Source organism: Hemitrygon akajei, chromosome 16 (assembly GCF_048418815.1).
Source record: "Hemitrygon akajei chromosome 16, sHemAka1.3, whole genome shotgun sequence".
NCBI classification, from domain to species: Eukaryota; Metazoa; Chordata; class Chondrichthyes; order Myliobatiformes; family Dasyatidae; genus Hemitrygon; species Hemitrygon akajei.
Window position 1 is genome coordinate 86,407,266 of NC_133139.1, and position 25,631 is coordinate 86,432,896.

The window sequence follows — 25,631 nt, forward strand, 5'->3', positions numbered from 1 at the left end:
AGAACCTATTAACCTCCACTTCAAATATACACAATGACTTGGCCTCCACAGTTATCTATGGTAATGTGGATTGAGGTCCTTCTGTCAAATCTTTAGATGTAATGCTATAATTAGTTGAGGGCTGTCTGGTGTTTCCGGTGGGGAAGCATCCATGTGGCTAGCAAACCTGATCATTCTGACTGGTTCTATCCTCTGGCTGGAGTTGGAGGCATTGCACTGTTAAGGGATTGGTCATTAGATTAGAGACTTGTTAAAGAGTAATTGCCAATCTTTGCAATCCTTATATTTAGAGATACAGTTCTCCCAGCTCAGTGAGCCATGCCACACAGCATCCTACCTGTTTAACACTAGCCTAATCACAGAACAATTTACAACAGCCAGTTAATCTACTAACCAGTATGTCTTTAGACTGTAGGAAGAAACCAGAGCATGCAGTTCACACGGAGAACCTACAAACTCCTTACAGATGGCACCAGAATTGAACTCCGAGCTCTGGAATGCCCTGAGCTGTAATAGTGTCTTGCCAACCGCTACATAACCATGGTGCCTTTATCTTTGTATCTATTTATCTATCCCTTTTTGCCCATTGGTTGCTTGTCAGCCTTTATTTGTGTGTGTTTTTTTTCATTGATTCTATTGTATTTCTTTGTTCTACTGCGAATCTCAGTATATGGTGACATAAACTATACATACTTTGCTATTTTATTTTGGACAATGATAAGGGAAGTAGGCATTGTGAAGTTTGAAGAAAGCAGTGCAGTTATTGCTGCTTTGTTCTGTCTCTCAGGTGTGCTGTCATCACGGAGTTTGCTCGTCAGAAGCTCCTGGCCAAGGGTATTCAAGGTGAGTGGAATTAGCTCTGTGCCACCTATATAATGGGAAGTTTTGCTCAAGAGAGAATCTTAACTGTCCTTAAAATATCCTGTGCAGCATTGGTCCCCGGAGAGCGCGACAGACCCAAGATAGTCGTAAGTCTGGCCGAAAGCAAGACTGCTGAGCAGGGAGATGCTCCAGTGATTAAGAAGACAGCCAGTGTTGGGGAGAAATGTGAGGTGAAGCAACTCTTTTCAGAATCAGGTTTAATGTCACTGGCCTATGTCATGAACTTTGTTGTTTTTGTGGCAACGGTGTATTGCAATACGTAATTCAGATTCAGTTTATTGTCATTTAGAAACCACAAATGCAATGCAGTTAAAAAATGAGACAACATTCCTCCAGAATGATATCACAAAAGCACATGACGAAACAGACTACACTAGAAAATCCACATAACGTTTGGCAATCCCCAATCCAGAGTCCGGAGAGGCTGCTGCGTATTAAAATTGCGCTACCATCTTAGCGCGTTCCCCGGAAAGGAGCTCCAAATCCACCAAACAAACCAAGACCAAAAACTAAAGCTACGAGACCTGCACAAAACCACATAGTTCCAACATACAGTTACAACAGTGCAAACAATAGCATAATTGTTAAAAAACAGACCATGAGCACAGTAAAAATAGTCCAAAGATGTTAAAAGACTGAGTTCGAAAGAAACCACCACACAGTTTCCACAAGTCCTCAGGGTCCCGATTGACTTGTCATCCCACGCCTGTGGCAGAAGGGAATACCCCTGCTATGGACTTCCACGGCACCGCCCGACTCAGCCTCGCAGACACAGCACACAATGAAAGCTCCGTCGAACCCAGCCTCGCAGACGCAGCACACAATGAAAGCTCTGTCGAACCCAGCCTCGCAGATGCAGCACACACTGAAAGTGACCTGGTCGCAGCGGATTCCGAGTCCGTCGAACCTCCGACCATCCCCTCCGGCACAGCTTCTCCGAGCACCATCCTCTGCCGAGCGTATTAAGACGCCCCCACCAATGGCCATCGGCAACGCGACCCCGAGGACTGGGGGCCTGTTCTTCCCAGCAGAGTCCCGGACCTCTCAGCAGCAGCAGCAACGAAGAAGGTCTTCCTGGAAATTTCCAGATGTTCCTCTGAGCTCCCACGTCCGTTTTCAACGGATTTATGATTGCGCACGGCACTCCACTTCACAAATAACAGATAATCAGCTCTGGAGTGGCCGATGCAAGCTGCGTCGTGCCGCCATCTTGGATCGCATATGTATTATTCTGTTTTTAAAATAAAAGTAGTGAGGTAGTGTTCATGGGTTGAATGTGCTTATTCAGAAATTGGATAGCAGAGGGGAAGAAGCTGCCTTTTTGAGGCATTGCTCCTTAAAGATGTCCTGGATGCTGTGGAGGCTAGTGCCCATGATGGAGCTGACTGGGTTCACAAATTTCTGCAGCTTGTCTCAATCCTGTGCATTACACCCCCCCCCCCCCCCACACCCACCCCCACCATACCAGGCGATGATGCAGCCAGTTGGAATGCTCTCTATGGTACATCTGTAGAAATTTTTAAGTGTCTTTGGTGACATACCAGGTCTTCACAAACTCGTGAAATATGGCTGTTTTAAGTGTCTCCAAATGAAAGGTGTGGCTCTTCGATCAGATTCCCTGTTGCTGCAGTTTCACACACAGGTGTAGGAGGACTGACTCATTTGAAGAGCAGTGATTCAGCATCTGGCTTTATTTGCCTGATGGGAGAGTTTGCCTGATGGGAGAGTTTGCCTGATGGGAGAGTTTGCCGGGATGGGAGAGTTTGCCGGGATGGGAGAGTTTGCCGGGATGGGAGAGTTTGCCGGGATGGGAGAGTTTGCCGGGATGGGAGAGTTTGCCGGGATGGGAGAGTTTGCCGGGATGGGAGAGTTTGCCGGGATGGGAGAGTTTGCCTGATGGGAGAGTTTGAAGGGATGGTGCCTTTGAAAGTGAAGCAACAACTTGGAACTCCCCATGCAAGGGAGCAGTGGTAATAAATACATCAACTGCAGGCAGCTTGCTACCCCCACCTCATTTCATTTGAGATTTCATTGCTTTTGGTCCCCTTCAACCAGGGACTGCCGAAATGATTTATCCCGCTTCATCTCCTTGTAGGATTTTTATTTATATCCACCTGAGTGATTAGTTGGGTCTTTGGTACAGTGTCCTGTTGGAGAGATGCTGTCTCGGACAGTTTATCACTCCCTCTGGTGTCAGCCTGGATAATGAAGAAGGTAGGGTTTGATATGCAAGTCTGAGTTTTGCTGGAGATGTTTGATATTTTAATTATGGGCTGTGAAATGCTCGTCTTGATGAAATCCATCAGAAACCCCTGCACTCTGCCTCAAGGTCAACTTCTCTGTTTTTTATTTGTGTGTCAATCTTTGTAGTCCCTAATTTGTCTGTCTGCTGTGCAGGATGGGATCCGTATATTGGAAGGGTTGGCAGCGTCCGGGCTCCGCTCGATCCGCTTCGCCAAGGAAGTCCCTGGAATTCACAGCATCGTCGCAAATGACTTCTCCTCGAAAGCAGTGGAGCTAATGCAGAGGAACATTGAACTCAATGGAGTGGGGCACATGGTAACCGCAAGCTTGGCAGATGCAAGGTACGGTGTATATGTTTGTTGTTAAGGGATGGGATGAGGGCTCTTTCAGTATTTGTACCAGTGTGTGATCGGACTGTTCTTGGATTTGTGTATATGTACTGTAGATTATTCATGAAAGACCTTGTTGATATAGTGGTCTTAATTCGGCATTTTTGTGCTCAATGAGCTAAGAATAACAGGTCAGGGATCAGATAATGGGATGTGGCATATGGAAACAGTGGTGTACTGCTTCATCAGAGAGGGGCACCTCCAGCTCCCTCAATATTGCATTTGGCTTTTCAGCCTATGGAGCTTGTGTTTGACGGTCTACACTCAGTCTTCTGCTGGGCTGATGCACTTCTTCTATCTCATGACAAGGAAGGAAGCTATTCGGCCCATCTAGCATGTGCTGCCTGCTCTGGGACCAATCCCATTTTCCACTTCACCCAACTTATTTCCCTGCACTGAATTCCCGCTCATGTTCTCATCACTCCTTCCCCGTGTACTTCCCTTGCTGCCACAGTTCTCCTACTGTGATTCTACGCTAATTTAAAGTGACAGTTAACCTGCAGACTTGTCTGTCTCTTGGAACAGTGAGGCATGATAGTATAGTGGTCAGCGCATTGCTTTACAATGCCTGTTGTAAGATTGAGGTTCAGTTCCTGCTACTCTCTGTAAGGAGCTTGTATGGTCTCCCCGTGACCGCGTAGGATTCTTCTGGGTGCTCTAGTTCCCTTCCGCATTTTAAAAACATGGTTAAGGGTAGTAAATTGTCGGTGACACCTGTGAGCTGCTCAGTATGAACCGCGTTTATTCGATTTGACACAAAAGGTGTGTTTCGCTGTATGTTTGAACACACACGTGACAAGTAAAGCTAATCTTTAAAAGAAAGAAAAGATCCTGGTGCACCTGGGATCAATCCACTTGCCCGCTTGGTTGTGGGGAGAACGTGGACATTTCACATTCGAAGTAAATTTATTATCAAAGTTTACGCAAGTCACCATTTGCAACCGTGAGATTAATTCTCTGGTGGCATTCACAGTATCTTCGAAAAACACAATAGAATCAAGGAAAGGTTGCATCTAACAGGATAGGCCAACAGCCAGTGTGCAAAAGACAACAAACTGTGCAAGTACAAAAGAAAAATTAATAAATAAGCAACAAATGTTAAGAACATGAGATGAAGAGTTCAGAGGATTTTGGAGTAGATCAGTGATGGGGTGAGTGAAGTTATCCCCTCTGGTTCAAGAGCCTGAAGGTTGAGGGGTAATAACTGTTCCTGAACCTGGTGGTGTGTGTCCTGAGGCTCCTGTACCTCCTCCCTGGTGGCAGCAGGAAGAAGTAAGCATGGTCTGGATGGTGTGGGTCCTTGATACTGAATACTGCTCTCCTGTGATGGCGATTCGTGTAGATGTGCTCAGTGGCGGTGTGGCGCTGTATCCACAACTTTTTGTAGAAATTTCCGTTCTAGAGTATTAGTGTTTCCGTGCCAGGCAGTGATACAGCCAGTCAATATACTCTTCACCAGACACCTACAGAAGTTTGTCAAAGTTTGAAATGTCTTACCGAATTGTTGCAAACTTGCAAGGAAGTGGAGGCGCTGCCGTGCTTTCTTTGTAGTTGTACTTGTGTGCCTGGCTCAGGATAGATCCCCTGAAATGGGAACGCGGAAGGAACTTAAAATTGTTGACCCTCTCCGCCTCTGAACTCCCGATGAGGACTCCCTCACGGACCTCCGGTTTCCTCCTCCTGAAGTCAGTAATCGGCTCCTTGGTCTTGCTGACATTCAGAGATTACCCGTCTGATTGGACCCAGGACGTCGGAGTTGAGGGACAGCATACGATCTGCTGCATCAGTGTTTAACTTCGTATGCAAAGCTTACCCTCAAGGAAAGTGAAGCGAAATGTTCGGGTTTCAGAATTTGGTTTATTATCACTGAATTGTGTGTCATGAAATTTTAAAGTTTGCAATACATTGCAAAGACAAAAATAATTACTATAAATTACAAAATGAATGGTGGCCACAATAGTACCCCTGAATAATCTTGTGTGGGATGCAGGCAATAGTGATAGGTCAGAATCTGTTGGCTGGCCCATGAAGGTGGTTGTGAGCCCATGTCTTAAAACCATTGCGGTCTGTGTAGGAAAGATGCTCTCAGTCCTGTTGATCAGGATTACAAGCTTTACACCCATAATGATAAGGGAGTGGATTTCCAACCCAAAATGGGTTCTTGGAGAGGTTATTGGTTTGGGATGTGTGGTCAAAGAAGGGTATAAAGGAAGAATGTAAGAGTTGCTATTCACTAATTCCTCTCTTTGTAAATTAATGATTGGTACTTCTCCAATGATTGTTCAAGATCCAAGCCAGAGTAGCTTCTCTGCACATCACCATTTTGAATCGGTTTCCCTGTCGTTACTTGTGTTTTCTCTGTCCGCGGTTAATTTGTTTATGGATAAGACTGTGCTGTGAGATCCTGAGATTACTAACCTGGGAGGCCCTGCACTCTGACACTTTCCACAGCATGCTCCTGTATGAGTCCAAAAGGAGACGGGACTGGTTTGATGTGATTGACCTGGATCCCTACGGAAGTCCATCGCAGTTCATTGATGCGGCTGTCCAAGCAGTGAGTGAAGGAGGTGAGAGAGACGAGCAGCTGTCTGATCAGATTAAGGCTGCGGAGGATATTGTTGCAAAGTAGTGGTGTTTATAAAGTTTGTGTGTGTGTGGCATTGTGTGTGTTGGGGTGGTAGGTTCTAAGTGCCGTGCTTGATTTGAGAAAGATATTTGCAAACTGGTTAACCTTGCTCAAGAAACTTGAACAGGGTGTGTGCCTGGTTTGATTACTGCTTCCCTGGGAGATATTATTTCTGTATTGTGGAAACATGCTGAGCTGTGTTCTTTCAACCAGCATTCTCTCCCCTAGAGGTGGAAGGGGAGAGAAATGCTGGTTGATAGAAAACAACTTTTCTGCCTGTGGGGGAAGGTAAAGAATACCACCCCCCCCCCCCCCCCCCCCAAGACAGTGTGTACATTGCATGTACTGTAGCACCGGATATTTGCATGTTAGATTTGGGTCCTGTTGAAGTTATTAGAGATTGAATTATAAATCTGAGTAACAAGACATTGTACATCTCTTTAAGGGCTCCTTTGCGTCACGTGTACAGATATGGCAGTGATGGCTGGCAACAGCGGGGAGACATGTTACAGCAAGTATGGAGCCATGTCGCTGAAATCCAAATTTTGCCATGAAATGGTGAGCTTCAGCAGATTCCTGGTCTTTGCAAATCTGGAGTGTATCAAGGAGGAGTACTGCATGTTATTTGTAATAAATTGCAGAGCATCTACACATTTCTATCAAAGAGCAGAATTGAGGACCTTTCTGAGATGGGTATGATCAGTGAACGTTAGGTACTGTACTACATACACTTGTTACAGTCAGAGGCCACTATTGGGTTTCCCTGTTCACCTACTCATTAATGCAAATATCTAATCAGCCTATCACTTGGCAGCATCTCAGTGCATAAAAGCATGCAGGTATGGTCATGAAGTTCAGTTGTTCAGACCAAACATCAAAATGTGGAAGAAATGTGATTTAAGTGACTTTGACTGTGGAATGATTGTTGGTGCCAGACAAAGTCATTTGAGTATCTCAGAAACTGCTGATTTCCCTGGGATGTCCCACACACAACTGTCTCTAGGGTTTACAGAGAATGGTGCGGGAAAAAAATCAAAAAAAAAATCTAGTATGCAATAGATCTGTGGGTTAATGAGAATGGCCAGGCTTGTTCAAGCTGACAGGAAGGCAACCAAAAAAAAAGCCAGCGTAACAACAGTGGTGTGCAGAAGAGCATCTCTGAATGCACAGAATGTTGAACCTTGAAGAGGCTGGGTTACAGCAGCAGAATGCTCCTGTATATAATGAAGTGGCCACTGAGTGTATATTAGACAAAGGCTGTGATTGTAGTACAGAAGGTGCCATGATTCTGCCAGGCCACAGAATTTTGAATATGTAGAAAGATGTGTTAAACGAGGTTGTTTTTCTTGACTTAGAGGCAGAATTAGGCCATTTGGTTGATTGAGTCTGCTCTTCTATTTCATCATAGCTGATCCATTTTTCCCCTCGGCCGCAATCTCCTGCCTTCTCCCTGGTTCCCTTCATACCCTGATCAATCAAAAATCTACCAACCTCTGCTTTAAATATACATACAGACTTGGCCTCCACTACTGCTTGCAGCAAAGAATTCCATAGATTCACTACTCCCTGGCTAAAGAGATTCTTCCTCATCTCCATTCTAAAAGGACAACCCTCTATTCTGAGACTGTGTCCTCTAGTCTTAGATTCTCCCACCATAGGAAGCATCCTCTCCACATCCACTCTATCGATGTCTTTCACCATTCAATAGATTTCAATTTCTTCTGAATTTGAGTAAACACAGGCCCAGAGCCATCAATCTCTCTTCATATGACAAACTGTTCAAACCTGGAATCATTTTTGTGAACCTCCTTTAAACACTTTACAGTTTCAGCGCATCCTTTCAAAGACAAGGGGTCCAAAACTGCTCACAATACACCAAGTGAGGTTTCACCAGTGCTTTATAAAGTCTCAACATTACATCCTTTCTTTTATATTCTAGTCCTCTTGAAATGAATGCTAACATTGCATTTGCCATCCTCACCACAGACTCAACCTGCAAATTAATTTTTAGGGAATCCTGCACAAGAACTCCCAAGCCCCTTTGTTCCTCAGTGTTTTTTTTGTATTTTCTTTCCTTTAGAAAATAATTAACCGTTTCATTTTTTCTACCATAGTGCATGACCATACACTTACCGACGCTGTATTCCATCTGCCACTTCTTTGCTAATTCTCATAATCCGTTTAAGTCCTTCTGTAGCCTAAAAGAAGTGGGCTCTGCACAGGCCCCTGTGGAAACACTACTAGTCACCAGCAGCCAACCAGAAAAGGCTCCCTTTATTCCCACTCTTTGCCTCCTGCCGATCAGCCACTGCTTTATCCATGCTAGAATCTTCCCTGTAATACTGTTGGCTCATAGCTTGCTAAGCAACCACATGTGTGGCACCTTGTCAAAGGCCTTCTGAAAATCCAAATATGTAACATAAACCATTTTGTTTATTTGCCCCATTGTCTATCCTGCTTGCTTTTTCTTCAAAGAATTCCCAACAGATTTGTCAGGCAAGATATGCCCTTGAGGAAACAATACAGACTACCAGCTACTTTATCATGTTCCTCGAAGTACACCGAAACCACATGCTTAACAATTGACTCCAACATCTGCCCAGTTGCTGAGGTCAGATTAACTGGCCTCTAATTTCCTTTCTTCTGCCTCTCATCTTTCTTGAAGAGTGGAGTGATATTTGCAATTTTCCAGTCTTCCAAAACCATTCCAGAATCTAATGATTCTTGAAAGATCATTACTAGTGCTCCACAATCTCTCCAGCCACCTGTTTCAGAACTCTGGGGTGTACACCATCTGATCCAGGTGAATGATCTACCTTCAGACCTGTCAGTTTCCCAAGAAACTTCTCCCTAGTAATGGTAACTTCACACACTTCATGCCCCCTGACACCTGGAACTTCCACCATACTGCTGGTGTCTTCCACAGTGAAGACTGATGCAGAATACTTATTCAGTTCATCTGCCATTTCATTGTCCCCCATTACTACCTCTCCAGCATCATTTTCCAGTGTTCCAATATCCACCCTCACCTCTTTACTCTTTGTATATCTGAAAATTTTTTTGATATCCTCTTTAATATTATTGACCAGATCTTTTTATATTCCATCTTTTCCTCATAACTTTTAGTTGCCTTCTGTTGGTATTTAAAAGCTTCCCAATCTTCTAACTTCCTACTAACTTTTGTTCTATTATATGTCCTGTCTTTGGATTTTATGCTGGCTTTGGATTCTCTTGTTAGTCATCCTTCCTTTAGAATACTTCCTCTTTGGAATGTATCTGTCCTGTGCCGTCTGAATTGCTTCCAGAAATTTCAGCCATTGCTGCTGTGCCATCACCCTTGCCAGTGTTCTTTTCCAATCAATTCTGGCCAGCTGCTCTCTCATGTCTCTGTGATTCCCTGTAATACTGATACATCTGACTTTAGGTTCTCCTTCTCAAAGTTCAGGGTGAATTGATCGTGTTATGATCATTTGCCCCCAAGGGTTCTTTTACTTTAAGCTATTTAATCAATTCTGGTCCATGATTAGTCCCCCCTTGTGTATGGATATAAACAGAAAGAGGAGAAGGCTTTTGATTTCCTGATGTTACGGGCTTTTCTTCTTTTTGTAATTTATTTTTATTGAAGTTCATCATCAAACAAACATTTCCATAAGATGTATTTCAGATATTGCACATATCATATGTGCCACAAACCTCCACATAATATTTATGAGGTATACACTTATAGAAAAGAGGAAAGAAAGAACAAGCGAAAGGAGAAAACTGTACAAGTAAGGAGTAATCTTTTTTTACAACATATTCATTGATTTGTGAGAATAAAATCAGGCCTATGAGGTGTTACGTAGTTGAACCGTTTTTCTCAGTATGAACCAAATTGTTCCAACTTATGGTTAACAGATGCTGTTATCTTCTCCATTTTGTAAATGTCCATTGTAATTTCCATCCATGCATTTAAGGTTGGGCTCTCCTATGATAACCATTTCCTGGTAAGAGTCTTTTTACCAGCCACCAGCAGTATATTCATTAAATATTTATCTCTTTTCAACCATTCTTGAGGTATATATCCAAAATATATGGTCTTACTTTCTAAGGGTATTTCACATTTAAAGATGTCTTGTAGGGGGGGACGTCACGTGATGACGTAGGATCGAGACGTTGGGAATCCAGCTCCCTCGTAAAAAGTAATGAAATAGGGTTTAAATGAAGAAGAGTTAACAAATATCTACTAGAAACTATTTATAAGTAACTCAGGATTATCTTTTGATATGGCTCCTAAACCGAAATAGAAGAAAGCTACTACTTCGAAGACTGCGCAAATCGGCTGGGAAAAAGGCCTAACCGTATCGGCGAAGCCTCGGACTCAAGTTGGATCTCCTCCCGGTGCAGTACTTCTGATGATGCGGGACAGGAAGTTGCAGCAATGTCGGCGGTCTCTAAGAAGAAACGGCAAGAACAACGCATGCGCGAAGAAACAAGTATGCATGAATAGATATTAACAAAAGTAATAAAACTACAAATCCCAACTACGGCTAGAAGTGAAACTGGAAGTGAGTCGGAAGTGGAGTCAGACTCTTTGAGAAATTCAGAGGAAGAAGAAGAAGAAAAGAAAGAGGAGATTAAAGGAGACATAAAAGATATCCTGATATATATTATGAATGAATTAAAAGCTATAAGAAGGATGCAGAATACACTCGATAATGTGGTGGAAAAACAAAAGAAGATGGATAATAAAGTTAAAGAGATGGAAGTAAAAGTGGAAGAAAATACTGAAAGAATAGATAAGATAGAAGACAATAATCTTGCCTGGACAATAGAAAGAAAACGGATGTTGGAAAAAATAGATGCGCTTGAAAACTCAAGTAGACGAAATAACATCAAAATTGTTGGTCTTATGGAAGGTACAGAGGGAGAAAATCCAATAAAATTCTTTCAAGAATGGATTCCGAAAATTTTGGAAATGAAAGAAGGAAGCCAAGTAATTGAAATTGAAAGAGCACACAGAGCTTTAAGACCAAGACCTCAACAAGATCAAAATCCAAGATCAATTTTGATAAAATGCTTAAGATACCAAGATAAAGAAATGATCTTGAAGGCAGCTACTCAAGGTGCTAAAAAGAGAAATGGGCCATTGATGATAGAAGGGAAAAGAGTTTTTTTTTTTATCCAGACATAAGTTACGATCTTCTGAAGAGGCGGAAGGAATTTAATCCAGTGAAAAAATCTTTATGGGAAAAGGGCTATAAATTTTTATTGAGTTACCCAGCAAAATTGATCATTTTCCTGGATAACGAAGAAAGAAGATTTTTCGTTGACTACCGGAAAGCGGAGAAATTTGTACAAGAATTACCTGATGTCCACGAAGAGAAGTAAAGAATTATAGAAATGAAATGGACTAATGATGAAGACTGAAACAAGGTTGGACTTGACGGACATTTATATATAAAAAAAAAGTTGAGTATTAATTGGGAGTAGAGACATTAATAATTTTCTTTCTTTTCACTAATATATTTTCTTTTTTTTTGCGGGGGAGCTGGAGGAGCTCCTGATCGATGGCTGCGAGTTTCACGTGTACAATCATGGCGATTGCCATGACCCGTAAAATGGGGGGGGGGGGTAATGTTGTGTTTTTTTTTATTCACAACATTAGTGGGGGGGGTGCTTTGTTTTTTTTTTCTTGTATATTAGTTATCTTCTATTTTTCTTCTTTCTTGCCTGGATGGTTGGGGAGAAACTCATAGCAACATGGAGAATTTTAAAGAGTTCCCAAGGTATTATGAATGATTAATTTACTTAATTTTTTAAGTTTTAATGTTAATGGAATTAATGGACCTGTGAAAAGAAAGTATTTTAACATATATTAAGAAAATGAAAGGAGATATAGCTTTTTTACAAGAAACACATTTAACAGAAACAGAACATAAGAAATTAAAGAGGGATTGGGTTGGAAATGTCATTGCAGCTTCATTTAATTCAAAATCAAGAGGAGTTACAATTTTGGTTTATAAATCTTTACCAATTAAAATACAAAATGTAATAATTGATTCTGTGGGGAGATATGTGATTATACATTGTCAAATTTTTTCAGAATTATGGACTTTTATGAACATTTATGCACCAAATGAAAATGATGTAAAATTCATACAAGAAGTTTTTTTGAACTTGGCTGATGCACATGATAAAATATTAATAGGTGAAGATTTTAATTTTTGTTTAGATCCAGTTTTGGATAGGTCAACTAATGTTGCTACAAAATCAAAAGTAATAAAACTAACTTTATCATTAATGAAAGACTTAAACCTGATTGATATATGGAGAAAAATTAATCCAAGAGAAAGAGATTCATTTTATTCAAATAGACATAAAACTTACTGAAGGATTGATTTTTTTATTATCAAAAAATATTCAAGATAGAGTGAAAAGTGTGGAATATAAAGCAAGAATACTGTCAGATCATTCCCCCTTGATAATGATGGATAAGGAGGAATCGATTTATAGATGGAGATTTAATTCAATTTTATTAAAACGTCAAGATTTTTGTGATTTTATGAAAAAACAGATTCAATTTTTTTTGGATACAAGTTTACATTCAGTTGAGGATAAAATTGTATTATGGGAAGCGATGAAAGCATATTTAAGGGGTCAGATTATAAGTTATACATCTAAAATTAAGAAGGAATACATGGCAGAAATAGATCAATTGGAAAAAGATATCATAAAGTTAGAAAAAGAATCTCAAAGATATATGACAGAAGAAAAACAAAGACAACTTGTTAATAAAAAACTACAATGTAATACACTCCAGACATATCGTACAGAAAAAGTAATTATGAGAACTAAACAGAAATATTATGAATTAGGTGAAAGATCACATAAAATTCTTGCTTGGCAGTTGAAAACAGAACAGGCCTCTAAAACAATAAATGCAATTAGAACAAGTGTAAATAAGGTTACTCATAAACCTTTAGGAATTAATGAAACTTTAAAAAAAAAAAAAAAAAAATTTTTATACTGAACTATATCAATCAGAATCACAAAATAAGTTTGCTGAGATAGATAAATTTTTATCACAAATAACCCTTCCAAAATTAAATTTGGAAGAACAGAAAGGATTAGATATGCCCTTTACATTAAAAGAGGTTGAAGAAGCTTTAGGATCACTTCAGGGTTATAAATCCCCAGGAGAAGATGGTTTTCCTCCTGAATTTTATAAAAAATTTAAAGATTTATTAATTCCTCCTTTTATGGAATTAATATACCAAGTGGAAAGAATGCATAAACACCCACAATCTTTTTTAACAGCAATCATAACTGTTTGCCAAAAAAAGATAGAGATCCTTTAAAACCAACATCATATAGGCCTATTTCTTTGTTGAATACAGATTATAAAATAATAACAAAAATTTTATCTAATAGAATATCTAAATATTTACCAAAATTAATACATATGGATCAAACAGGTTTTATTAGAAACAGACAATCAATGGATAATATAACCCGGTTACTTAGTATAATTCATTTGGCACAAAAAAGAGAGGAAATGAGTGTGGCAGTTGCTTTGGATGCAGAAAAAGCATTTGATAGATTGGAATGGGATTTTTTATTTAAGGTATTGGAAAAATATGAGTTAGGAAAATCTTTTATACAATGGATTAAAACGTTAAATATTAATCCTCAAGCTAAAGCAGTTACAAATGGTCAGATTTCAACACCATTTTGCTTAACGAGGTCAACTAGACAAGGCTGCCCATTATCACCTGCTTTATTTGTATTGGCAATAGAACTATTAGCTGAATTAATTAGAACAGATTCAGACATTGGGGGCTTTAGAGTTGATCAAGAAGAATATAAGATAAATTTATTTGCTGATGATGTTTTGATTTATTTAACAAACCCATTGCAATCTTTGCAAACATTATCTTTTAGATTGGAAGAATATGGGAAAGTATCGGGGTATAAAGTAAATTGGGATAAAAGTGAAATTTTACCCCTTACCAAAAGAAATTATAATCAATGTCGATTAATAACTCAATTTCGATGGTCAATAAATGGGATAAAATATTTAGGTATTAGAGTTGATAATGATGTAAAAAATTTATATAAACAAAATTATTTGCCATTATTAAAAAAAAATAAAAGAGGATCTTGATAAATGGATGATGTTACCAATAACATTAATAGGTAGAGTTAATGCTGTAAAAATGAATATATTTCCTAGATTGCAATATTTATTCCAAACTTTACCAATACAATTACCTCAGAAGTTTTTTCAAGAACTGAATAAATATGTAAGGAAATTTCTGTGGAAAGGAAAGATGTCAAGAGTATCATTGGAAAAATTGACATGTAAATTTGATTTAGGAGGGTTACAACTTCCAAATTTTAAGAATTATTATAAAGCAAATCAACTTAGATTTATTGCGTCTTTTTTTGATGAAGAAAAACCGGCATGGATTAGAATAGAATTAGATATGATAGGAGAAAACATACCAGAAGATTTTATATATAAATGGGAATCCAAATGGATACGGGAAAAAAAAGAATCTCCTATATTAAGACACTTGATTGATTTATGGAATAAGGTAAATATGGACGATGAGATAAAGAAATCTTTATTAGCAAAAAGAACTTTAATTCAAAATAGACTTATTCCTTTTACAACGGATAATAAACTTTTACATAACTGGTTCCACAAGGGGATTAAATATATAGGTGATTGTTTTGAAGGAGGTATATTGATGTCGTTTGATCAATTAAAAAATAAATATAAAATATCAAATAACACTCTTTTCTGTTATTTTCAATTAAAGGCTTATTTATGAGAAAAGCTGGGACAAACAATGTTGATGCCAAAACCTAGTGAAATAGAAATATTAATTCAAAATGGAAAAATTAAAAAATTTACATCTTGTATGTATAATTTGATTCAACAACAGACAATTAAATCAGGAATTCATAAATCAAGACAAAAATGGGAATCTGATTTGAATGTTAAAATTGATGGAAAAAACTGGTCAAGATTATGTTCTGATAGTATGAGAAATACAATAAATGTTCAACTTAGATTAATACAATATAATTTTTTACATCAATTATATATAACACCACAGAAAATAAATAGATTAAATTCAAATATGTCTGACCAATGTTTTCGATGTAATCAAGAAATTGGTACTTTTTTACATTCTACTTGGTCTTGTTTTAAAATTCAACCATTTTGGATAAATCTAAGACTTTTATTGGAACAAATTACTGGAGTACAACTCCCACATAGTCCAGTATTATTTTTATTAGGAGACATTGAAGGGACAATACTGAAACTTAAATTGAATAAGTATCAGAAAAAATTTATAAAAATTGCATTGGCAGTAGCCAAAAAAGTTATCGCAGTTACTTGGAAATCTGATTTATATTTAACTATGGATTGTTGGAATAATGAAATACATAGTTGTATTCCACTTGGAAAAAAATTACATACAATCTAAGAAATGAATATGATATATTTTTGAAAATTTGGCTCCCATACTTACAAAAGATAGGATTAAATACATAGGTCCTTTGAAGATAAAATTATAAAGTAATTGGGGAAAGTAAAAATAAATATTAAAATTATTTTGAACTCCATGGAGCATGTGGGGATCCTCCGATATCCAGGCAATCTTTCTCTTCTTTTTTTTTTCTTTCCTTAGATAAGGGTTAAGGGGGGGAGGGTTAATATTATTTTTCTCACTATTTCATCATCTCTTTTATTCTTGTAATTTTCTAAAATTTAATAAATAAATAAATAAAATTTAAAAAGATGTCTTGTAGGGCATTGTGTATCCCCCTCCAATAGTCTTTGATAACAGGGCATTCCCAGAAAATATGATAATGGTTTGCATTTTGATTTCCACAATTTCTCCAGCAAACAGGGAAGTTACTATCATAATGGGAATTCTGAGAGGGTGTAATAAAATATCTTAAGTTTTTCCATCTGAACTCCCTCCATTTCTGTGAACTGGTACAATTCCATTGATACCTCCATATTATTGTCCATTCTTCCTCAGTTATAATTATTCCTCCTTCCTTCTCCCATTTTGTTTTAATGTATGAAATTGAATGTGTTTTAAGATTTGACAAACCCTTATACACGCTTGAAGTGATTCTACTACCATTATCTGAATTATATGCTTTTCTAAATAGCTCTATCAAGCATGTACTTGCCTTGGTTACATTTTTAACCGTACTATTAACGTATTGTCGCATCTGTAAATACCGGTAAAAGTCTTGTTTTTCTAATAAGTGTTTCTCTTTAAGCATTTCAAAACTGACCAGTGTTCCTCCTTTCATTATGTTGCAAAGAACTGTTATTCCTTTAGCTGTCCAGTCCTTAAATCTAGCATCCAGTTTATTCGGCGTAAAGCCCAAGTCATATGCACACCATTTAAGAATTGCAATATTTCCCTCTAGTTTATATTCTTTGTATAATTGTTTTCCATATTTTAAGAGTCAATTTCACGCATGGGTTATCAATAGTATTTATGTACCTTTGTAGGTTGTTATCAGCCAAAATTGCCTGTATGGGGATGGGAAGTACCCGCTCCTCAATGTTTTTCCATTGAGCGTTTATATGATGGGTTGCGCCAACATATCACAGCTCTCAACTGTGCTGCAAAATAATAATCTCTAAGAGAAGGTAGGCCCCATCCCCCCTTTTCCTTAGCTAATTGCATAGTTTTGAGATGAATTCTGGGCCTTTTACCTTGTTAAGTATATCTTGATAACATCTTGTTCCATTCATTGAATTGATTTTGATTCATCTCTATTGGTAGGGTTTGAAAGAGATATAATAGTCTGGGCAGTATATTCATTTTAATAGATTCAATCCTTGAACCGAAACTAAAAAAAGGAATTGGGATCCATCTTGTTATATCTTCCTTAATTTTTTTTATCTATAGGCTGATAATTGCATTCTGATAATTTTGCCATGCCCAGGGATATCTACTTTTGATTTCTCTTGGTGGGCTAAGGTTATATGAAAGTAATTGGGTTTTATCTATGTTGATCTTGTATCCTGATAATTGGCCATATTGTTCAAAGGATTGCATCAATTCAGGTAGAGTATGTTGGTTGCCCTAGATCATATATGTCAAACTCAAGACCCGCGGGCCAAATCCGGCCCGCGGTGGAATTATCTTTGGCCCGTGAGATAATATCTAATTACTATTAAAGCTGGCCCCAGTAATCGAAGCGCCTATGGCGTATGATATGGCTAATGCTGAGTTTATTCAGGTACCAGGTTTTCAGGGTTTTTAGTGTTTATTCGGCAGTCTTCTTCATAAGAAACGGAATTTGTAAAGTGAAACACTTTGTAGTTATAGCATGAGACTGAGACACATGAGAGCAGGCTGAAAAAACGGAGGCAACGAAAGCTGCGTTCGCACACGTCCGACTGATCCGGCCCGCATGAAGCTGCATTTTGCTCAATCCGGCCCGTGACCTAAAATGAGTTTGACACCCCTGCCCTAGATAGATCAAAATGTCATCCGCGTAACAAGCCAATTTATGCTGTGTGACGGGCTTTTCGAATACTCTTTCCTACCCTTGAACATTTACAATCAGCCTAGTTTTCACTTCTGTTAATCACCTCCTGCTTGCCCCTTTTTATGTACTCCTTTTAATATACTCCTTTTCTGGTCATTCATCTTGTTTTGATTACTCAATCTCTCTCCCTCATTGAAATGTATGATATAAATGTTACCTGTGTTCACAAAGAATTATCTATCACTGGTTTTCAATCCAAGTGATACATTGCCTTCTATTCTGCAAAGACTTGAAGTGTGGGATTGTTTGGCTGGTTTTTGTTAATTGAGCCACTGTATTTCTCCCTCCCTTCCCCAACACCCATCCACCTCCCCGGCCTTGTTAATTCCCTCCCCCCTCCCCTACCCCACACAGGCTCTGCGTATCATCCTGCACGCATTGGACCTGAGAGCAAACTGCTACCAGCGATATATCGTCCCTCTCCTATCCGTTAGCGCCGACTTCTACATCCGAGTGTTTGTCCAGGTGTTCACGGGGCAAGCTGTGGTTAAAGCTTCTGCCAGGTTAAGACTCAGTCGGAACTGCTTGATGTAGCCGAGTTTAAAATGAAACTAATTTTTCCTGCTTAAAGTTAAATAATGGTTAGTCAATTGCTTCTCTGAGCAACGTACAGAAAAAGCTGGAGGAATTCAGTAAGTTAGGCAATAAATATCTGACGTTTTGGGCCAACACCCTTCATCAGGACTGGAAATTGAGCTGGAAGCCAGAATGAAAAGGTGGGCAGGGAATCCACCTGGCTTCTCACTTCATCCCACTCTCCCACCCACCGACCTTCTGATTCACCTATCACCTGCAGTTTGTACTCCTCCCTCTGCCCTGACCTTTGTACTCTGCCTCCTGTCCCAGTCCTGATGAAAGGTCTCAGCCCGAAGAGCAAACTCTTGATTCCCCTCCATGGACCTCCTGAGTTCCTCCAGCGTTTTGCGTGTGTCGCTCAAGATTTCCAGTATCTGCAGAATCTCTCGTGTTTATGAATTACTTCCCACTGCCTATGTTGACACTGAAGTTGGCTATGAAACTATTTGGTTCCAAATGTTTACAGTACAATTGACTTATCAAGCAGGAGTCAATCCAGGCAACTGGACTTGCGGTGTTGTCTAGCAGACATTTGGCCACTCATCCGAGAGGCTTCTTCAGTTCTGATCCATGGTGGGTAGTTTTCCAAGTTTATAAACTCTGAGTTGTTTAAAGGTATACCAATCACAGGACGAAGCCTCTCAGATGATTAGCCAAATGTGTTCTAGACAACACAAGTCCAGTTGCCTTGATTTAGTACTGCTTGATGTACAATGGCCCTGGATGACTGAGAACCTTCATAGACATGCATACAATTGACTTGTTTTAATTTAATCTCATCCCCTATTCCAGGTTCTTTCTCATACACCCATCTCAGCTTTGTCACTGGGTATTAGGTAGTGATTGAGACGGAACTAAGGTCACCCTGGTTGTCACACTAATGGGTTTGCACGATAGTCAAGAGCTTTGTCAAGGGGTTACAGTTCTGCCTCCTCCTCTCTCTGGGAGTCCTGAACTGAGCCAAGGTCTCAGTGTGGCTGCTGCACATTCAATGCTCTCCTTTCTTGCTGACCTTCTAAGAAAGTGTAGAGGACCACTATGTCCAAAGACTGTTCAGGCAGTGGTATAGAAATTAAGTTGTGACACATACATATACTTTCCATTATTAGATGAAACATGCTGTAGAATATTAGAGCAAAGAAGCCCAGGGGAAAGGTGTAAGATGGTAGTTAGGCTACAGTGGAGTACAGTATACTGTTCTGGTTACCCACTCCAAGGACGTATGTTGGGATTAGAGGGGCAAAGGGGAGATGAGAGGATATTTACAGAGCTAGTTCAAGCTTATGGTTGTCAGGCACACATGCTCAGGGTTTAAATACCAATAGAGTTAGCTTTTTGCAGCAGCAACACAGTTCATTACAATGATGAACATATTAGCAAGCTCAAATTAATATAAGTTATATATTATTCTGCCGTCTTCATCCTTCCTTCTCAGTCCTGAAGATATGTGTAGAGAAGTTGGAAGGTTTAAGAGTTATATAAAATTGAGAGGACCATGTTAAAAGGGTGCACTTTCCTTAGCAGACGGATCAATAATCAGGGGACTTAGATTTAAGATAATTGCTAGAAAAATTAGAATGGAAATGATAATGTTTTTCACCTGAAGTGAGGTGTAGTGGAACACTGGCTATTATTGATGAGTCTTCAGGTGGGGGGGAGCACATCGATCCCACTAAATGGTCAATTGCACAGCAAACCATTCCAGAGAACGGTCTATATATAGACTGGAAGAAACAAATTATGAAGCTTCCCAGTAGAATCAGATAAATTGTCCCAGAAGGATAGAATGGAGGATTGTTGGGTACAAGTTAATAGCAGAAATCAGCCTGTCATTTGCAGTGATGTCACCCATAGGCTTGATTGACAGGGAAGTTACTCAATTGTCTTTACTATAATTGGGAAATAATATTGTTAATTTATGCAAACTTAATGTTAAATTAGTAACCTGAAAACCAGTTGTTCAGCCTAAGTGGAAGGAGCTATTTGAAATTGTGTGTATCTTATTATGGAAGGTCTATAACCGATATTGTTTCTCTGTTGCAGTAAGCAGGCCTTGGTGTACAACTGCGTAGGGTGTGGCTCCTTCCACATTCAGAGGATGGGCAAGATGATTCAGAATGGCAAAAAGTAGGTGACTCTTGCTTAAGTTTGTATTCCAATGACAGTAAAGTATCCAGTGTATAATGGCTAGGGGCTAGATGATAGTGGGATTGGTAGGGAGGTACTGTCAGTGGTTGGCATGGATACGTGCAGTACAATTCAATGCTGCAGGATTCCTTACTAATGGTGCTAGGACACTCAGCTTAGCCAACCAACAGATCCCAAAGCATTGTTTTAAAGAGCGGCACTGTGAGTTTTCTCTGGAGTCCAAGGGCCAGTATTAATTTCTCGTCCTGGTGTTTGTGGCACGGACCGTTGTGAAAGCTTGCCTCTGTGCAGGTATGCAGCCACATTTCCTGCATTATAACCTCAGAAACACTTCGTCAAGCGATTGGAATGCATCGCGCTTGCAGAGGCTGCTGTGGAAATGTGAGCTCATTTATTCCGGGGCACTCTAATGACAGGATTTTTAGCAGTGTGGCAGAACAGAGGGATCTTGGTGTCTGTGTCCCTAGAGTCCCCAAAGTTGCCTCACAAGTTAATAGGGTTGCTAAGAAGGCATATGGTGTATTGGCCTTTATTAGTCAGGTAAGTTCTCTGTGCAGCTCTAATAAAACCCTGGTTAGCCTACACTTGGAATATTGTGTTCAGTTCTGGCTGCATCATAGGACGGATGTGGAAGATTTAAGGGAGGGTGCAGGGAATCACTGGACTGCTGCCTGGATTAGAGAGCCTTTCTTATGAGGATAGGTTGAGCGAACTAGGGCTTTTCTCATTGGAGTGAAGGAGGATGAGAGGTGACTTGATATGGGTGTAGAAGATGAAAAGACCCATTGGTGAATGAAAATTCAGACCTTTTCCCAGGGTAGAATTAGATAATATGAGAGGACATAATTTTAAGGTAATTGGAGGGAAGTATAGGCTGGCTGTCGGAAGTTTTTTTTTAAACTCTTGGAACGTGCTGCTAGGGATGGTGAAAAAGGCAGATGCATTAGGGACATTTAAGAAACTATTAGATAGGCATATGGATGAAAAAATGGAGGGTTACGTGAGAGGCAAGGGTTTGATTGATCTTGGAGTAGGTTAAAGGGTCAGCACAACATGATGGGCCGAGGAGTTTGTACTGTGCTGCATTGCTCTGTGTTCTTACTGGAGGAGTCAAAACTAGACTCGCTTCTTTTGGAAATTGGGGAGCAGGGACACTGAGAAGCTTTGAGGCAACGGATTTCAGTTACTGAAAATATGCTGTGTAAAATGTAATGAAATAACTTTGTCCAAGAAGCATGATGTGTAAGTGTTTGTGTTTCATTATGAGTTAGAAGGATGTGTTGGAATGACCCTTGAGCTCTGTTGTATCAGTTAGCACGTTCAGGGAACTACTGTTGAAGCGCAGTCTTTTTGTTTTTCATGTTGAAGAAAGACCTTGCTGCTTCAGGTAACAATATTAGTTCTCCTTGATGTACTGGACAATATTTGTCCTTTGATTATCATGAAGAGAAACAGGCTATCCTGTTATTATTACACTACAATGTGGGATCTTGCTTCCTGATGAAGAATCTCCACACAAAACATTGATTTGTTCAGTCCTCTCCATGTATGCTGCCTGACCTTCTGAGTTCCCACTGCAGCATTTTGTGTGTGTTGCATTGGATCTTGCTTTGTGGACCTTGATTGCTGCCTGCTGTGTTTGAAAAACCTTTGGGCTTCAACATACTTTAGGATGGATTTGTTGTAAAATGCTGTACAGAAGTGGATTTGGAATAACTGAGGATCTCCTGTTTTTCAGTTACAAGTACTCAGCAAGTTCTGGCCCACCAGTAGGAGGAGAGTGTGAGCACTGCAGCCAGAGGCACCAGGTAAGGGAATTCCTTCCTTTGTTGGAATGTATTGTGCAAGGTCCGTAAGTGTGATAGGGTTGAGTTCAGGTCTGTGCCAAAGCAGATATCATCGGCCATTAAGATGTGAATGGAATTAGCTGAGGAAATAGGACAGGAGATATATAGAGAGGGAGCAGGGAACTCTTTGAGGGATTTGTTTCAATGTTCTGCTCTAACTTCAGGAAAGAACAGGGGAAATTGAAGAGTCTGGACAGTTCTGATGTTCAAAGTAAATTCACAGATTCATTTGCCATCAAGTTATACAACTCTGAAATTCTTCAATTCTGCCAGTAGACATGAAACCAAGAACGAAAAGAAAGGCAGTACAATCATCAACCCCAAAATCCCACCTCCCCACAAAAAAAACCAAAAACAGAAAAGGCACATTAACCCTCACCTCCTGCACAAAAACCAGCAAAAAAATTTATTATCAAAGAACGTATGTGTCACCATACACTATCTCAAGATTTATTTTCTTGTAGGCATTCACAGGAAAATTAGGAAATACAATAGAATTTATGAAGAACTATAAATAACAAATACTTACTATGCAAACAATAAAGAATAATAAATAAGGAATACTGAGTTATAGAGCCCTTGAAAGTGAGCCTATGGGTTGCGGAGTCAGTTCCGTATTGAGGTGAATGAAGTTATCCACACTGATTCACGAGCCTGCTGGTTGCAGAGTAGTAACTGTGGTGGTGTGGGACTTAATGCTCCTGTACCTCCTGCCCAGTGATAGTAGCAAGAATAGTGTTGGTGTGGATACATTGCAGTCCCTGGAAGAACTTTGACTCATTTTTCAATTAATGATTTGTAAACTGGTTAAAGCAATTTTAATGTTTTGTGATGCATAAACACTGATCTTGTTTTCTGCAACTGGTGTTTATACTTTCCGAAACTCCTGAAAAGATGAATCCAATTCCTGTCAAATTTTACAAGAACTTGTGTCCCTGTAGTCTGTGCAGTCATTCTAATCCAGTGTGTCCAGTGAATCCTGAGTAATAGGGGTAGTTTGGATTGTTGGAATCTGATGGAGTGAGATGGGGTTACAACCCAACTGGTTAGTTACACCAGCTTTAGGATGATGGAAGGACCACTGCACCTAGTTAGCTGGTCTTTGGTGGTCTTGTGCCTAAGAAGTCTAGAGATTCTCGACTTTAAACTCTTATGTGAATCACTGCTTATGTGGTTTCGGCTGTTCCAATTAGATGATTCCTCACTATGCTAGCATGAACTCGTTAGTGAGTGTATAGATAATTTTGTGGACAGGATTTTATATGGAAATCCCTATTCTGTCCTTAATATTGAGAGAAAAGATGGCAGATTCTGGAATCTGGAGCAGTAGAGGGCTGCTGGAAAAAGTTAGTGGGTCAGACAGCATCTGTGGAGTCAGAGATAGATCCCAAAGCAGGGTCTTGACCCGAAGCCTCGATTATCTCTCTGCCACCACAGATATTAGCTGATCCTACAGCAGTTTGTGTTTTGTCTTTAATACATCTGGTATTATCCATGAAGTTAGTGGCCTGAGTAAAGAGGGATCTGAGTCGGGATAGTACAAAGTGCGTAGGTGGTTGTTGAACTGAAAATGTAAAGAGAGCAACCTGCCTAAAGATGTGCGTTCTCCGGGAATGTTGTAATGTGAACCAGTCACCAGAAAGACATCCAATCTAGTGAATACAGAAGTGTTTTATTCAACAAAGACGAGCAGTAGGCAACATATTGAGACCCTTTTGGATGAAGAGGCCTCCCGACCCAATATTATATGACATTTTTACATGCTAAAGATCAAAGATAATAGCAGGACAATTCTACAGTTACAAAGTATCTACAGTGCTTCCTTTGAATTACATATAGTTTTCATACATCTCCTTCTTTGCACCCACATTCCAGACACCAAAATGAGTGTTAATCAGCATCGTCTGGTTTGCAATCAACTCTGGTTTACAGCTCCAGGAAATCAGTGTTCATTTTAAATTCAATCTGCAATTCACATTCATTCTGAAGGATGGCTGCTGTTGAACTTAACATTTGTTATATATCCTAACTCCAGAATGCATGCCAACAACCAGGAAAAGACTTCCTCTTGTGCTTTAGTGTCTCCTTTCTGGTTCCAGCTTGGTGGTCCAGTCTGGGCTGAGCAGATTCACGACCAGGATTTCATCAAGAAGGTCCTCGAGTCAGTGGAACAAAGCCCACAGCGGTTCAAGACTTCAGACAGGATATTGGGCATGCTGAGCATGATCACCGAGGTGAGGCTTCTTGTTTTTGTTCAAGTACAAGAGATTCTGCAGATGCCGGAAGTCCAGAGTCATACACACAAAGTGCTGGAGCTACTCAGCAGGTCAACCAGCATCTATGGAGGAGAATAAACAGTTGATGTTTTGGGCCGAGGCCCTTCATCAGGATTGGAGGGGAAGGGAGAAGAAGGTGGGAGAGGGCAAGGAGTACAAGTTGGCTTGTGGTAGGTGAGACCAGTTGAGGGGGAAGATGGGTGGGTTGAGAGGAGCAGTGGGGGGATGAAGTAGAAGCTGGGGCTGGATAGGTGGAAAAAGTTGAGGTCTGGAAAGAAGGAATCTTGACAGGAGTGGACAGTGGAGATGGGAGAAAGAGGAGGAGGAAAGGAACCAGGTGGGTAGCTGAGGGGAAGAGAAGGGGTGAGAAGGTAATTAGAATTGGGAAAGGAAAAAGTGAGAAGGAGGGATGGGGAGAAATCACTGGAAGTTAAAGACATCAATGTTCATGCTATTAGGGCGGAGGCTACACAGATAAAATATGAGGTGTTGCTTTCCTACCCGAGGATCTCTCTCTTTTGACTTATAAGCAAACGCAACAGCCATTTAACAGCTAAGAAATGCTTCGCTATGTAGATAGTCATAAAGCATGGGAACAAGCCCTTTGGTCCAATTGATCCATGGCAACACTCCCCTCTTCCTCTAATCCTCACTGTAGCTTTTTACCTCCTCTCACCTGCCTATTACTTCACCCTGGGTCTCTTCCTCCCCCTCCCCCCACCCATGGCCCACTCCTCTCCTATCAGGTTCTTTCTTCTCCAGCCCTTTACCTTTCCCACCTACTCAGCTTTCCTATCATCTTCCAGCTAGCCGACATTCCCTACCCCCCCCACCCCCCCACCACCACCTTTCTATTCTATTCTTCCCCAAACCTTTCCAGTCCTGAAGAAGGTTCTCGGCCTGAAACATCAACTGTTTATTCATTTCCTAGATGCTGTCTGACCTGCTGATTTCCTCCAGCATTTTGTGACTTCTAGGGTGGCATGTAGTGTAGCAGTTAGCACCATGCTTTATAGCACCAGTGACCTGGGTTCAATTCCCACCACTGCCAGTAAAGAGTTTC

The 25,631-nt window shown here is 40.0% G+C and overlaps 1 protein-coding gene across 1 annotated transcript in view; it reads left to right on the forward strand.

Annotated features, from left to right (window-relative positions):
- The window catches only part of trmt1 (tRNA methyltransferase 1), a 61,884-nt gene that overhangs the window by 18,114 nt on the left and 18,139 nt on the right, over positions 1-25,631 (forward strand). Inside the window, exons 3-11 of the mRNA XM_073069351.1 lie at positions 788-843; positions 931-1,052; positions 3,280-3,467; positions 5,967-6,082; positions 6,587-6,699; positions 18,076-18,224; positions 20,341-20,424; positions 22,184-22,253; positions 24,392-24,526. Of these exons, the coding sequence (XP_072925452.1) occupies positions 788-843; positions 931-1,052; positions 3,280-3,467; positions 5,967-6,082; positions 6,587-6,699; positions 18,076-18,224; positions 20,341-20,424; positions 22,184-22,253; positions 24,392-24,526 (1,033 nt within the window). The remainder of the gene's footprint in view (positions 1-787; positions 844-930; positions 1,053-3,279; positions 3,468-5,966; positions 6,083-6,586; positions 6,700-18,075; positions 18,225-20,340; positions 20,425-22,183; positions 22,254-24,391; positions 24,527-25,631) is intronic.